This window comes from Carassius carassius, chromosome 40 (genome assembly GCF_963082965.1).
Source record: "Carassius carassius chromosome 40, fCarCar2.1, whole genome shotgun sequence".
Classification (NCBI taxonomy): Eukaryota; Metazoa; Chordata; class Actinopteri; order Cypriniformes; family Cyprinidae; genus Carassius; species Carassius carassius.
In genome coordinates this window covers 27,498,183-27,515,487 of record NC_081794.1, presented here as the reverse complement: position 1 = coordinate 27,515,487, position 17,305 = coordinate 27,498,183, and the positions used below count along the sequence as shown (strand labels likewise).

General features: G+C 35.2%; 1 protein-coding gene across 2 annotated transcripts in view; it reads left to right on the top strand.

Moving 5' to 3' along the window:
• Positions 1-341: 341 nt before the first annotated feature.
• Positions 342-17,305, top strand: part of fdxr (ferredoxin reductase) — a 49,306-nt gene continuing 32,342 nt past the window's right edge. For both annotated transcript variants that reach the window (XM_059532831.1, XM_059532830.1), the window contains exons 1-10: positions 342-732; positions 979-1,344; positions 6,825-6,916; positions 7,433-7,528; positions 9,542-9,664; positions 10,786-10,899; positions 10,985-11,086; positions 12,851-12,958; positions 13,209-13,293; positions 15,154-15,332. In XM_059532831.1, the coding sequence (XP_059388814.1) occupies positions 1,251-1,344; positions 6,825-6,916; positions 7,433-7,528; positions 9,542-9,664; positions 10,786-10,899; positions 10,985-11,086; positions 12,851-12,958; positions 13,209-13,293; positions 15,154-15,332 (993 nt within the window). In that variant the 5' untranslated portion in view covers positions 342-732; positions 979-1,250. The remainder of the gene's footprint in view (positions 733-978; positions 1,345-6,824; positions 6,917-7,432; positions 7,529-9,541; positions 9,665-10,785; positions 10,900-10,984; positions 11,087-12,850; positions 12,959-13,208; positions 13,294-15,153; positions 15,333-17,305) is intronic.

The following is a 17,305-nucleotide window of genomic DNA, read 5'->3' as shown; positions in this document are numbered from 1 at the left end:
TTTTTTTCAGAATATTTTAATAGTAATTTGTTTAAATTACAACATAACATAAGTTAAGATACAGCTGGATGCATTGCGGTAATGAGAATTTCAGCAGAAAATGCAATAAAATGCAAAAATAATTAATTCCTATGTTGAAATTACTCTTTGTGCAAGGTAGAGAACAGTATTGTCTTTATTATGATGTTTTCATATATTACTAAATTGCATGTTTAATATCTAAAATAACTAGTGACATGGCGTTTCAACAGTTTCGTGAGAATGACCCAACTGGACATTGATCCTTATTTGAGCAATAGTAGGCTAGTCAGTTGAGCAACAGCTCATTCTCATTCAATGCATTATTTATTTTAACGAGGCAAACACAGACTGCTTGGCACATATGGTAACTTGTTTAATAATTGAACACATGTAGAATAATTGTAATTACAAGACAAAAACCCATAAATCACGATCAGATTCTACTGATGTGGAAGACGTGCATGAATGCATGGCGTGGTCGCTGTGTGTAATATATTTGTGCACAGTCTGAGACCTTCAGTCAAGGCTAAACTGATAAAAATCCCTCAGATGAGCAGTGAAGCAGCAAACCTCGAGGAATATAACGTTAATACGGTTATGTGTGACAGGATCAGCAAGACAGCGGAAAGTGACATGTTCACCGAGGAGGAACGTTTAATCGGAGCATTCGTTTATCACGGAGAACTTAAATCGATGCACACTTGAACAGAAGTAAGGACACTTCATTTATAGCTTTAAGCTGTTTTTTCTTTTAAATTGTCGCTTTTGCGTCTTAATGCACCGCGTGCTTTTTTTAAGCGACTGATTTTGTATGCACCGTATTTGAGATACTTTGTTTAACAGCGTGTTGTTGTATTTATAAGATCAGTTCTGCTGTAACGTTACTACTTGTTCATACAGTTGTCATGCACACTTCAAAATATTATTTTCTTATTTCTTCATTTCTTGTGCACTCAGCATTTCAAAATCGGGCACTTTTATTTGAACTTACTCCAAATGGACCCAGTGCAACAGAATTGGTGCAATCTGAAGCAGACAGTAGAAATGCATAATGCAAATCTTTAATACAGATCTATTTCAGTTTTTATTTCATGAAGTTCATGAATGCAAGCCCACGAATGTGACCCATGAGCACGCGCTGAGGGATCAAAGCTCCATAAGCAGCTTTTGGCTTCATAACAGAGTCATTGTTGGACTTGGACTGTTGTTTTTGTCCTGAATTTCATCTAATGAAGATGATGACGATGATAAACCTCGTGAGAGGGTCTGTGATGAAGTTCCACGGCCTGTCGCGCGCATCTCGGTGTCTGGCAGCTGAAGGCGGTGAGTTTATGATGTCACACTTGACACTATTTGTTTGTCTGCATGACGTCATGAATGAATCTGCGTTTTCAAATAAACATATTTGTGCCATTTCACCGAATGGGTGTCATACTTCAAAAATTCTTACAAATATATATACATATTATATAAAAAATATTTTTTAACTTCTTTTTTAAAAACTAAATCTAACCATACACATATTTAAATATTCAAAAACTGTATTGGTCAATCTCAGGTAAATGTATTTTATTTTTTTTACATGGTTTTAAAGTTGAAGATGGATGCATTGTTTTCAGTCCTGTTGCCAAAACTCAGAAAGTTCTTTATTCTTGCACACATTATTTTCATTGTCTGATTTAGAAGTATTACACTTCTTTTTTATAAAAACAACTATCTCCGGTCTCTTTAATTTAGTATGTTATTACCAGCTAGCAAAGACCTACATTATATTTTTAGGAGAAACTTCAAATTACTTTATTCTTCTCCTGAACATTGCTGTAAAGTTGACAGCAAATCCTACACAAATTCACCAGTCGTACATTGCAAAAAGACTCTGATATGATTAGTGAACGTATTTTTTCCACATGCTGAACTTTGTCTGACACCGTGGCTGAGTTCACAGAATATCCTGCTTACTCTCACCAGACCTACGTTGCAAAACACCCTGCAATATCTTTACCCTCTGAATTTATTGTCTGACGCTGTGCCAGAGTTCTCGCCAGACATCTGTCGTAAAACAGACCAGTCATTAAAATGTTTTCCAAACTATTCCCATTATGTTAGCTCAGATATTCACTTGTTACTGTTTCTGTGTATCTACCAGACATACTTTCTCTGTCTAGCAAAAACAGCCACAAAAATAACTGTGTGTGTGTTTGTGTGTGTGAGAGAGAGAGAGAGAGAGAGAGAGAGAGGGAGGGAGCGAGCGAGCGTGTGTCAGAGAGAGAATGTGTCTTTGAGAGAGAGAGAGAATATGTGTGTGAGAGTGCGTGTCTTTGAGAAAGAGAGAGAGAGAGAGAGAGTGTGTGTGTGTGTGTGTGTGAGAGAGAGAGTGTGTGTCTGTGTGAAGGAGAGAAAGAGAGAGAGTGTTGGTGTGTGTGTGTGTGTGTGTGTGTATGTGAGAGAGAGTGTGTGTCTGTGAGAAGGAGAGAGAGAGTGTGTGTGTGTGTGTGTGTGTGTGTGTGTGAGAGAGAGAGAGAGACTGTGTGTCTGTGAGAAGGAGAAAGAGTGTGTGTGTGTGTGTGTGTGTGTGTGTGTGTGTGTGTGTGTGTGTGTGTGTGTGTGTGTGTGTGAGAGAGAGAGAGAGAGAGAGAGAGAGAGAGAGAGAGAGAGCGCACAGTCTAGCCATCGAGACGGGCAGACACAGAAAGAGCTGAGAGTGTGTGTGTGTGTGTGTGTGTGTGTGTGTGTGTGTGTGAGAGAGAGAGAGAGAGAGAGAGAGAGAGAGCGCACAGTCTAGCCATCGAGACGGGCAGACACAGAAAGAGCTGAGAGTGTGTGTGTGTGTGTGTGTGTGTGTGTGTGTGAGAGAGAGAGAGAGAGAGAGAGAGAGAGAGAGAGAGCACAGTCTAGCCATCGAGACGGGCAGACACAGAAAGAGCTGAGAGTGTGTGTGTGTGTGTGTGTGTGTGTGTGTGTGTGTGTGTGAGAGAGAGTGAGTGTGTGAGTGGGACTTGGTTCAAAGTTTTTAGGCTTGAAAAAGAGTGAATAAAGAAATTACTAAATCAATTCATATTAACTAAATAAATTAACATTTTAATAATATTTTTTTCTGTAAAACATAGTCCTTTTTGGTAAATATATATATTTTTAGTTGCTTTATTCTTTTGGGGGGTATGGAACTTTTATGGATTCATCTTATCAGGGGTTCATCAATCAAATGTTGATGCAGTGTGCTCTAGTTTCATAGACAGATAGATAGATAGATAGATAGATAGATAGATAGATAGATAGATAGATAGATAGATAGATAGATAGATAGATAGATTAGATAGATAGATAGCAGTGTTGGGAAGGTTACTTTGGAAATGTAATAGGTTACAGATTACAAGTTACCCTGTTTAAAATGTAATAGTAGTGTAACTTTTTCAATTACTTTATTAAAGTAATGTAACTAATTACTTTTGAGTACTTTTTGATTACTTTTCTAAATTTGTGAAAATTAAATAATAATAAATAAAATCATATACATCAACTCAAATACAGTTATCTAATAAGCATGTGACGTATTCTGTCTAATAAACTCCTGAAACATTGGTGTTTTTTTGAAACTGCTGTCTCTGTATATGATGATAGTTTTCTCAAAATAAGTAAAATGCACATGAAGTGACACAGAGCAGTTCTAGAAATTATGTTTATGTGTCTCTTTATTTTGCCCTGTTATCCATCTCTCTCATGACTTTAATACTCAAGATTGAACAAAACTATACTGTACAATACAATACTCTACAATACTACAATATCTTTATAGAAAAATCCTAATACTGTACATGAGTCATGTTTTTCCCTTACAAAATTGACCATGCTTTTATTGGCCTATATAAAAGTACAATAACCTTTTTTTGTTTTTTGTTTTGCAAATGGATTTCTATTTATTTTTAAATAAATAAATTTGTAAAATAATTTTTGGTTACCACAGTTAAACAATAGTAACCATTTTCTCTGGATTATTAGTAAAATAACAAAACTTTAATTTTCGTAAGGGTTGTGTTGTTGTCTGTCGTAGCTTCCACAAAAAATCTGATTATTTTTCAGCTAAATCACTACTGTAACATTACAACCGATAAAAATGGTGTCCTTTATATAGTATTTTGAGTGATGACTGATGAGCAACGTGCTGCTGCTTGATTAAATAAAAAAAAAAAAAAAGCATCTTTACAGATGAAACTGACCTGAAACCAAGGGCGTAACTTTGGGTCTACCATTGGGGGGGTTAAACTCGCGGCATATTTATTTATTTATTAATTTATTGTATTATTTTCTTGTGTAAAAGGTAACATGCTAATTTGCATAATTTAATTATGCAATCCCCCCCAAAACGGGTGACTGTATTGGAGCAAACAGCAGTTACAATTCAGTGACATTGGTTCTACACAGTCCCTGGCACCCTCTGGCTTTACCTCATAGGACACTGGCAAACGAACATCTAGCCAGCCAACTCCAGTCAACAAAACAAATCATCAGCTAACTCAGTGTTTCTCAAACTTTTCTGCCATTCCCCACTTCAGAGGTAGGAAAGGGTTCCGAGCCCCACCTGTCCCCAATCACCCCAACAAAATGTTAATAAACTAGGCTTTAAGTTTAACTGTTAAAATGTATTTTATTAACATCACATTTTAAAAACTTAACATCAAATAACAGCATTAAAAATTTTCAAATAAAGAAAATGAAAGTGTGATGAAATAAGACTCAAAATTAGATTAAAAAATAATAATAATTGTGTTTGCATTTAGCCTCTGATAACATCAATACAAGTGTGGACTAACATTAACCTAGTTGTGCTTTGATTCATTTTGACACTTTGCAAAATCCATGCAAAAAGAACAACAAAAAAACAAACAAACAAACAAAAATAAAAATAATCTCAAATTGAACCAGAGGTGGTAAATTCCTAATAATGTACGTATTTTTTTTAGGTATTTTAATAAGATAGATACCTAAAATACGTTGCGCATACAACTCAAGTAATGCGATCGTTATAAAGGTGTTTGAACAACAAAACACATCCACTTGCACATATTTCACAATCGGAATATCAGATATATCCTGCTATAGCTAACACATTTGTGAAATTTTGAATAAAAAAGGAAATAAAAGCAGATCATCAGTCATTCAGCACTATTGTGGCTACGGTGTGACAAGCAATGAATGGCGCGTCTCCATGGGAACCATAAAGCGATACTACGATCAATAACGGTAGCCTTGAAATACTTTTAAACTTACGTGTGAAGAGGTTAAGTAACGTCAAGGCTTACATTTAAATGTGTCTTTGTTTTGAGTGTATGGTCAATAAATAACGGAATTTAAAAGATGGGCACAAAACCTGTTTGTCATGTTTCTATTCCCCACACTTTGAGAAACGCTGAGCTAACTTAACAGCTAACTTAAGGGTACCTCCGTTTGGTCAGGATTTTTCGTTTCTTTTTTTTTTCTTTTTTCTTTTTTTTTGGCTGGTGTCGACAAACAATGAAAAATCGTTGTCTGGCTGCCTTTCAGTGTCCTTTTCATCTTTCCGTCAGCTTTCTCCAACCAGTCATCCATCGACTGCGCAAAATAGTGAACAAACTTGGTACAGAAAGCGGGTTGGGTAATACCAGAGACTTTGGTAATACCAAATCGGTGCGGTGGGCGGGGGGTACATTACAGATTATTTAAAATATGATACTATCTTTCTTGCTGGCAAATGAAATTAATAAAGAAATTGAACAAAAGTATTCATTCTGAATATTTCATATCTATTTTAATCTGAATGATGTGATGATATTGGGGGGGTTATATTAGCTGGATCTGATTTTTGGGGGGGTCATGACCCCCGTAACCCCTGTGAAAATTACGCGCATACCTGAAACCCTGAACAGTAGTTCAGCTTTGCGGTGCGCTTCCACAGTGCACTCTATTCTCTCTCTCTCTCGCATTGATTACTCTGAGTCTGATCCAAACCGTTTGGCAGAGGCGCGGAGAGCGCGCGAGTCACGAGATTTAATTATCAAATGGCGGATTCGCAAATGATCGCTTTATTACATTCGGCACGAATCGGCAGGCACTTATACAATAATGAAATTAAATAGTGGGGCAAAATCGGCTGCCAGGCCACCGGGAATTGTCCCGGTTCTCCCGGTATCCAGTCCGCGCCTGATTTCCACAGACACACAGAACGTGCAGGACTCATATATTGCATTTTTGGGGCTTAATATTCACAGACACTAGTCCAAGTCATGTTTTGATTCAAGTGTACTGACCTACTTTTGATTTAGTCATCCAAAATGTTGCATATTCCGTCCGCGTTAGGCATTCCGTTTTTATGACTGGATTCTACGACTGTGTTTCCGCATCCCGGAAATTATTAGGGCGGTATGTCTCAGAATAGTCAGTGCAATTTGGGAAATAAATCAGTTAAATCTGTATGTGGATGTGTGTAAATATTCAAATGTATTCCCCTTTGTAATCGTTCAAAATTTCATAAGTAACTGTTATTTAATTACTCATTTTTTCTTAGTAACTGTAACTAATTACAGTTACATTAATTTTGTAATTAAATTACGTAACGCCGTTACATGTAACTAGTTACTCCCCAACACTGATAGATAGACACACAGAGGCTATATGGTGTTCCTGGAAGGTTGCATAAATAGATAGATAGACGTACAGAACAAACATCCTGTGCTTGTCCTGTGTGTGGTGAATAAAGCGATTGCTCAAACAGTCCCTTTTGTAAAATGTCATATGATAAAAAGTATGTTGCGTTTCTGTCATGTTGCCAGGAGTGCGTGGGTTGTCCTCCTCATCCTGTCCAAGAGTGTGTATCGTAGGTGGAGGACCTGCAGGTTTTTACACAGCACAACAGCTCCTGAAGGTAGGCGTACTGGTCCAAATAAACGCTTTCTCAGGAAAGATTTCATCTAGCTTTAGCAGAATTGTTTTTTTTTTTAGGTTGACAAACTTTGCAGATTTCATATGAATTATGAACCTATAATGAACCTATTGGTTTTCCCAAGGCTTTGCATGACAGTGAGATTTATGTGAAAGTTATTTTTATTTAGGTAAACTACAGCAGCTGTCCTTGAGGTTAACTTTTACCCCACATCTGTATATCCACTTTGAGTCCCACAGTACAGGTATTAACAATGCTGCTGGTTTTGAGATAGACACAATGTTCTGTCACTTGAAGACTTTCAATCAAACCACTGAAGTATGAAAGCAGAACAACAGGTTGAATCACAAGTGCTTTGCAGAAATCACATGAATGCTGATCTTTAGGTCTGTGTCTGTGGAATAAAGACAAACTCATCGTTGTCAGTGTTGCACAGTGTTTACTGGCCTTTTTACACAAATCACCCATTGTTTGTTCATTTCATTGTATCACTTTCAGGCTCGACATGACACAACCGTAGATGTTTACGAGCGACTGCCCGTGCCGTTTGGACTGGTACGGTTTGGGGTCGCACCTGATCATCCTGAGGTCAAGGTCAGGCCTTCGTTTAGTCCCTATGAAATAAAAATAAACTATATTTACTTAGTTTTACATCAGTACAAGTCTCTCTTATATTTCTTGTCTGTCATGCAGAGAGCACTTTATTAATCAAATCCCCAAAAGTCAAGTCATATATACGAATATCCTGTTTTACTAAACAGCATATGAGATTATGGATGTAACATGGGTTTGAGAATAATCCTGATCAGTGTATTGATTATTCACTGTTCATCTGTTAGGATTTTGCTAGTAATATGATTATAAAAGCAGCTTTTTTAAAATTTATTTATAAATATTTTTAGAAATATCCACTCTATAGAAAAATAAAGTAACCAGAGAATATAAAAGGAAAGATATACCTTAAATACAGAATAAACTCACAAAATTTATGCATGCATGCATATGTCTGAACATATGGTATAATAAAAAATGTATAAATCGTGAACAGTGTTAGGGGTAATGCATTACAAGCCATGTGAGTTACTTAATCAGATTACTTTTTTCAAGTTACTAGTAAAGAAACGCAATATTTGATTTAAGTTGCAAAAATTAAAGGCCAGATGAGAAAAAGTAACATAATGCATTACTTTACACAAAAAGTAATGTTTTTTTGTTAGTTTTTTTTAGGAAGTAACACAACATTTTAATGTAGCATATTGTATCATATCAGATTGTTATAGTAGTGCAATATTGTAATTACTTTAAAAGTAACCATCCCCAAAATTGATTGTGAAAAGTGTAAAGCCATTATGAATCAGATTCATACAATAATGTTTTCCATAAATGTAATTTATTTAAGCTTTACTTTTAACGTGAGTTTTTCCAGAGCCGTAAAATTAGGTCTTTCTTTTGTTTTTCCGGTGTCGAACAACAGGTTTTAACCGTAACAAACAGAAGATCAACATTTCCTCACAATTTACAGGAAAAATATGCATGCATTTTTGGGAACAAAAGTGTAATGTTCTGGTTTATTTATTGCACTTCCTATTTGTCCGTTGAAGACTGTTGATTCTAGTTTCGTAATCATTCTTTGCCTTGTGATCTGTGCTTATGAGAACATCATGGGAGTATGTAATTGTCAGAGATGTAATCGTCACAAGCCAAAACTGAACATATATGTCACATATTAAAACTTAGTGTTCTAATGCTGCATTTATGACTATATATTGTTATTTGCTGCATGTAATTTACAAACACTTGATCTGATTTGATGTTTTAATACCTCCTCATCTCCCTTGTTGTAATATATAATCACTTATTATTAAGATAAGGACTATCTGTTTGAACTTTGCAATTTGCTGGCAATAGGACTTTAGCATTAAAAATTATTAGGGGAAATGATGCATACATTTACTGTAACACAATGTAATTGTGCTCGAGTGGTTCAATCAATAATTACCTCATGTAGGAAATGCAAAAACAAACATCAGTAAAAATGAGACGATGTTTAGTGCTTGATTATTGCCAGGACATTACGAATTTTTGTTCATGTCTGATTTACACCAAGTTGTGACTGTCAGTACAGATCCTTCAGATGTTCTTGCATGCATGTGATAAGCATCCTGAGTGACACAGTCTTGATAACATGTTAGATACCGTTAAACTTAAAGGGCAAGTTCATCCAAAAAAAGAAAATTCTGTCATCATTTACTCACCGTCATGTCGTTCCACACCTGTATGAGCTGCTGATATTTTGAAGATTGCTGGTAATCAAACACTTGCTGGTTGCCATTAACTTCCATAGTATTTATTTTCCTACTATGGAAGTCAACTGAAACCACCAACTGTATGATCACCAGCAATCTTCAAAATATCTTCCTTTATGTTCAACATAAGAAAGCAGCTCAGGTTTGGAACGACATGAGGGAGAACAAATGATGATTTTTGGATGAACTATGTTTTAAGCTTGTTTTTGTAGAAGCTTTATTTTCCCTGTACATCAGTCACCATTGTAAATATGTGCTAGTAAAATAAAATATATTTTTATTTTTCATTTGAATTTTCCAGAATGTTATTAACAGTTTTACTCAGACGGCCCAGCAGGAACGATGCAGCTTCCATGGCAATGTGAATGTGGGTAAAGATGTGACGATTGACGAATTACGACAAGCTTACCACGCTGTAGTGCTGGTGAGGACAACACCGAACTGAATTCAGATTAATCACTCACTAAGTGCCAGTTTTGCATAGTAAAAATTGACAATGGCAATATATATAAATAAATAATGCATATATATATTAGGACACTAGTATTTCCAGCAGCTAAAAGTGGTTCTAAGTCAGTTATTTCTATCTTTTGCTGTAGTGTGTCAGTTGGAAATATCATTTATATATGCAGGCTTAGATTATTCCTGTTTTACATCACATTTACATTTTGTCATGCTTTGACAAGTTATAGTTAGCTTAACGCAGTAAACATAGAATGGGGTTTTATTAATATTATATAATAAATAAAAAGAAAACAGATAGGATAGAGCAAGTTAGTGTTAGAGGGATTTTTTTTCTTTTTTCGCTTTTGTTAATTGTGTAATAAATAAAAAGAAAACAAATAGATTGAATACAAAAAGCTAGCTAGTTTTTTTTATTTTATTTTGATTCCACAATCTAATTTGCCTCTTTGCATTACATGAATAAATTACATTTTAAAATGCTTTAAATAAGAAAAAACATTTTATTTTAAATTGTTAGAATATTGCATAACTTTACTATTTTTACAATTATAAATGCAGCCACGACGAGTATAAGAGACGGCCCTTAACCTTTTAAACAGCAGTGTGTATCCAACTTTGTGCATTTGTAAAAATAAAAACATTAATTAAATCTACTTGCACCTCCTTTTATACTTCTTTTGACTTTTCTAGTCATTGTTTAAATCACAACGTAAGCCTCTCATTATTGTTTATTATGTAAAAATGCGCTCTCGACATTTGTCAGTGAAATAAAAACATTATGCTTGGGTTGTATACTAGCCAGAGTGTTATACTAATATTTACATTTTCTCTTATGCATTTGGCAAGTGCTTTCATCCAAGTGACTCATATTTCATTCAAAGTTTACATTTGATCCGTTCATGCACTCAAGATTGTTGCTACAGCAGTTAAAGGTAAACTGAAGATGTTTACTGATGTGAAAGTGTACAAGAACACAAAAGAACAGTCTCAGAACTATTTTAGCATGCCATATAATTTCATTTAATTTTGCACCATGACTGTTCCTGTAATCATCCTCCTCTACACGATGTCTTTTTCCAGAGTTATGGAGCTGAAGGAAATCGGTCAATGGGAATTCCAGGTGAAGACTTACCTGGCGTTTTCTCAGCTAAAGACTTTGTCGGATGGTACAACGGACTGCCCTGTAATAAGGAGGTGCCTTATCTTTTGAATCGCTTCAGAAGTTTTGGTGATTAATATCCCCTAAACAAAAGCCTTTCTTGTTTCTTTTGATCTGCAGCTGCATCCAGATCTCACCTGTGAGACCGCTGTGATTCTTGGACAGGGAAATGTGGCCCTGGATGTTGCCCGAATACTTCTGGCTCCTGTAGAAATGCTGAAGGTCTGAGCCCACTGTAATGATTTTATCCAGATTGGAGAGAGTTAAGATACATGCAAAAGTACCAGATGGTAATCGGTTTGGAGTAGTTTAAGGAATTATTTAACTCATTAACTGATCTCAAATCCTATGTTAATGGTTCGAATCAGTCAAATGACTCACAAACTCACTATATTGATTTCCATTAATGAAACTTGAGTATCTTCTGAATATCTTCTTTTTGGGTGTGAATGTGGATCTTTACTAAATCACTCTGCATTGCTAGTGAATCTATATTTTACCACAAAACCAGTCATAAGGGGCAATTTCTCAAAATTGAGATTGAAACTTCATCTGAAAGCTGAATAAATAAGATTTCCATTGATGTATGGTTTGTTCGGATAGGACGATCTTTGGCTGAGATACAACTATTTGAAAATCTGGAATCTGAGGCTGGGGGAAAAAAAATCGAAATATGGAGTAAATCATCTTTAAAGTTGTCCAAATGAAGTTCTATGTAATGCATATAACTAATCGAAAATTAGGTTTTGATATATTTAAGGTAGAAAATTTGCTAAATATATTCATGGAACATGATCTTTATTTAATATCATAATGATTTTTGGTATAAAAGAATAATTTATAATTTTGACCCATTTAACTAAGAATGAATCAGTAGTCATTACTAAAAGACTCTCAAAGCGAGGCTCACATATGGTTAACAATACATGTTAAGAGAAGAGTTTTATACTAATAAATTAATAGATAATTTAAAAAATCCCCCGCTGATAGGAATAGTTCACCCAAAACTGAAAATTTGCTGGAAATATACTCACCCTCAGGTCATCCGAGATGTAGATGAGTTTGTTTCTTCATCAGATTTGTAGAAATGTAGCACTGCATCAGTGTCTCATCAATGGATGCTCTGCAGTGAATGGGTGCCGTCAGAATGAGAGTCCAAACAGCTGATAACAACATCACAATAATCCACAAGCAATCAGTTCCATCAGTGAACATCTGGAGAAGACCAAAGCTGTGTGTTTCTAAAGCCTGATTAATTGTTTCTCATACTGACGTCTGTAAAAATAAATGTACATATCACTTCAGTGATAAAACTCATGGATTTGGATGGTGATTTATTCACAGTGGAGGAGAGATTTCTGTGATCCTGACATCCTACACATCCAGGAACACGCTGCTTACATGATCACATGATTGACTGCTGTAAATAAAATGAATTTTATTTAGAAATTTATTCTTATTATGTAAAATGTATTCTTATTATTCCAAGCCCATTTCCTGTTTAAAAATATGGAAATAGACGTGCTATAGCTTTATATAATAATATGCAATATATATATATATATAGCTGTTTATAATACACATTTTTACATTGTATTGCATACATGCTTCTGCCATAATAAAGACTCATTTCGAAAGTGTTCATGCTTTTCTTCTCTCTCTGCTCCCAGTCGCTGTGGTGAAGCAGTGCATCCATTTTTCTTTTCACAGGATGTTAACTGATGGACTGGAGTGCTGTGGATTCACTACAGAGCATCCATTAATGAGACACTGATACAGTGCTACATTTCTCCAAGTTCAGTGGTCTGAGGTTAAGGACATTTCCAGCTCATTTTGCCTTCTGGATGCATTATTTCTTGCACATGAGCAGATAACATCACTTAAATTCTGTAATGGCTCAGGAAAGTGCTTTTTTCTCAGTAAACCACCCTTTCCTGTTTTGTCTTTGATCATTTTAGTTTACTGTCCTCTACTGCCTACTTACAGGAAACCGATATTACCCAGAATTCACTAGAGGCATTGGCAAACAGTAAAGTGCGAAGGGTTTTGATCGTGGGCCGACGAGGACCTCTTCAAATTGCGTGTACCATCAAGGTATGACTCTCTTGCTTCACTCCCTCGCAGTGAATGAAACACTTTTGAGTGACATTTGGCTGTGGATTTGGAAAATAAAGTGGAAGAACCTGTTGATTGAATGCATGGGAAAAAAAACAGTGTATTGCATAATGGAAAAAACCTAATATACTCTAATATATAATTATAGAGTTTATTTACTTTGCAAATGCAAGGTTTCGAAATGAATGTGTGAGGGAACAGGGCTGTTTATGTTTGTTAATCTCCTCAGGAACTCAGAGAGATGGTCAATCTGCCAAAGGTCAGGGCTGATTTGCTGCCCGCTGACTTTGAGGGCATCGCAGAAGCTTTGAAAGGTAAAAACATTCAAATCAAAGCACTGCATTTACATCAAACTAAACCTCATGTCAATCCAAACCCCTGACTTTCATCAGTTAAACCTAAAAGGAGATTAAGAGGTTAATGCTATATTAAGCTCTAGAAATAAAAGCATAAAACTATTTTAAAAGCCTTGCAGTGTTTAATATAGTGACATTTAAGGGAAGAGTGTGAAACAATTCCTGTTTGGCAATTCTTGGTTTCCAGATCAAATGGTCTGGCAAATAAATTAACTCAATTAAGCATCTGGTGTGAAGATGCTTTTTGAAGTTTGCAAATGACTCCGATCAATTCAGTTTTTAATGTAAGCAGATGTGTACTCTATTTCTCTACTCCTTTCATCTTTACTCAAACCTCTGACCTCTGTCCTTTCAGGAGCTATATAAAAACAAATGTACATCCAGACTAGATAAATGTGTGGCATTTCAGATAAAACCTCAACACACGTTCAGGCTCTTTTACTCAAAACTGCAAAAAGTTATACACACTCAAACAGTTTTTGAGTTTCAAAGATAATTCAATATAATTTATGTGAGTCCTTTACACTAGATTTATCAATTCTATTGCTGTTTTTTTAATGGTTATTGTAAATTGGTTTAGAATTTTTCTTTTAAGAAATTCATATTTTTATGCAACAATTATGCATTAAATTGCATTAAATCAAAAATTACAGTAAAGACATTTATAATGTAAAAAAGAGATTAATTTTTCAAATAAATGCCATTCTTTTTAACTTTTAATGATCAAACAGTGCATCACGGTTTCCAAAAAATATATTATGTTGTGTATATACCCTAAAAATGCTAGTTAATGTTTAATATAAAACTTACTGTCTTTGCTAACTTTATAAATAATTGTTTAAAAGGCCACAGGGAACAGGACTTTTTTTGTTTATCTCTTTTGGAAATTAGAGAGATGGTCCATCTGAGACATTGTGAACAGTTCCTAATCAGAAATCCAAAAAATCCAAATAAAAATACTCCATCAGATAAAGTGCATTTGATTGCTGTACATAATTTCATAAGTATACTAACAAGATGGAGTTTTTGAGATAAGTGTCCTTTTCTTTCCTGTCCCTCATAGTATACTTTAGAAAACAACCTATAAAATACACCCAAAAGCATAAATATTGTGAAAAAAAAAAAAATATATATATATATATATATATATATATATATATAGAAAACAGTTATGTAAATTTTTCTTTTTTTTTTTTTCAGAATATTATTGTTTTTACTGTATTTGTGTTCATATAAATGCAGCCTTGGTCTGCAAAAGAGACTTCTTAAAATCAATCTAAAACTTTTAGATGGTATTTTATCTGTTTGATCTGGGAACTACTCAAAAGTCTGATTTTTATTATTTTAAACTTTCGAAATATTCGAAATACATTGAGCAAAAGTACACTTTTACACACTTGTATCCAACTTTGTGCGTTTGTGGAAGCATAAACTTAAAAATGGTTCTTACTATTCCTTCCCTTTGACTTCAGATGGTTTTATTCTTAAAAACATACTCCTTTTCAAATTGTCAGTAAACAGCAGCCAGCTGTAACAACTTGCTCCATACAATGAGTGACTATTATATAGGCATTTCTGTATTTATGAACCTGATTTTCTGGGTAAATAATGCAATTCTTTTAAACAGGTCTTAACATTCCTTCTGCTATATATACACTAACTTTTCCCATTGCATTTTTTCCCATTGCATTCCTCTGTAAGTTTCCAAACCACCTGCTTAACAGGGCTTGAGAAGCAGTAATAGATTCTTTGCATGTTTGAGGTTTAGCATGGGAGAACATTTAAATGTGTGTGTGTGTGTGTGTGTGTGTTGATTAGACCTTCCCAGGCCAAGAAAAAGACTGACAGAGTTAATGATGAAAGCCGCAAAGGAAGGAGGAGATGATAAAGCGGAGAAATGCTGGGGCTTGCGCTTCTTTCGCAGTCCTGTGGAGGTTCTCGCGGAGGCTGATGGGAAAAGAGCTACTGGAATCCGATTGGCTCTTAATAAGCTTGAGGTAAACGTGCAAAACTGGATAAGAGCCATGGACGCATCTGAAATCGAATACTGTAAAGTAGGCGGAAAATTGTATGCAACGAAAGAAGCATGTCAAAATACACATTACTCATAAAAGTTTAGTGGAAAAAAGTGCCTGGATGACGTGCTACTTCTGGAGTGTTTCTGAAGTGTGCATACGATGAACACTGTACTATTCTTTCCCATGAGGCAGCAGTAGATGATTTATGAATGATAGTGATGTGATGCAACTGCTGCTGGTTGGTCATGTGAAAATGTCATCATGGGGAATGTAGTACATCCAGATTGCATTCAAACTTAAAAGAATGTTTTCTTTTTGTGGTCGCCAAGTGCTTGCTTATTTTAAAAAGTACCTACTCAAGAGAGAATGGGATTTGGACACGGCCCATAGTTTACATTTGGTTTGCTCGGTCACCTGTGTGCAAATTATTACATGGTTGATTGGATTATATGTGAAGTAAAAGTAAAAGTAAACCGGAATTGACAATGATTGATCTTTTTTTTAAAGATCAAAAATTATATATTAATAAATATTGCAAACATATTTACAGTGTACACTACCATTCAAAGGTTTAGGGTCAGGAAATAAAAAAACAACATTAAATTGATCAACCAACAATTACATTAAAACTTGAATACTGTTACAAAACATTACTATTTCAAATGAAGACTGGAGACTAATCATAGGAATAAATGACATTTTACAATATAGTGACCTTAAACTTTACATGTGACTCTGGACCACAAAACCAATCAATTTTCCAAATTAAGATTTATACATCATCTGAAAGCTGAATAAATTCAGATACAACTATTTGAAAATCTGGAATCTGAGGGTGCCCAAAAATCTAAATATTGAGAAAATCATCTTTAAAGTTTTCAAAATGAATTCTTAGCAATGCATATTACTAATCAAAAATTTAGTTTTGATATATTTACAGTAGGAAATTTACAAAATATCTTCATGGAACATGATCTTAATATTCTAATGATAATTGGCATAAAAGAAATATCAATCATTTTGACCTATACAATGTATTTTTGGTTATTGCTAGAAATATACCCCAGCAAATTAAGACTATATAATATATGAAATATTTCATTATATTACTCAATGATAAAGAGGTAAACATGCAAGACAGAATTAGGCCCAAGAATAAGGGAGCTGTCAACATTTGTTAAGATTGCACTTTAAGGATCATCAAGGGTCATAAAAAATTCATCCACGTGCAGGGTTTCCCATACATTCATTAATTTGTGGCGGCCCGCCACAATATCAACGCTGACCGCCACGGATTGATTCAGATTTTTAAACTATTTAATATGGGTACAATTGTATTTTATTGTAGAGCTGCGCGCTGCTTTCTCCCTCCCTCTCACAAACTGACAACGGAGGCATGCACGACTAGCCACGATCTGAATCAAAACATGAGCATGCGTTAGTTAGAGGACGGATTGTTGCCGGTGCTTAATGCTTATTCCCCCAGCGAAGATCCCAGAATCAATCCGGGGTTGAATGGTTAGTAATGAACACTGTTGCTCAACACAACTCTGAGAAGTTAGTCTATGTTAAGCGCTGTCGCGTTTCCATTATAGATTCGCGCAAAACTTTTGTGTTTTTTTTTCTAAATATCGATAAACAACTATTGCGAAAGGACGGCGTTTCCATTGACCGATGTTTTGCGACTAAAACGTCATTCTTTTCCTCTCGCGATCAGTCCTTCCAAAAATCATGGCAACGGACGTTGGTAGGTTTATATATATCACAGCCACCAGACTAGACATTATATTATTATTATCTCCAGGTTCAGATTGGTGTGTGTTGGTTTTTGTCCACCTCAATCTCCAGGTCTGTGTGTGTGTGTGTGTCAGAGTCTGTGTGTGTCCACCTCCAGGTCCAGTTTGGTGTGTGTGTGAGCCTGTGTGTGTCTGAGTCTGTGTGTGAGTGTGTGT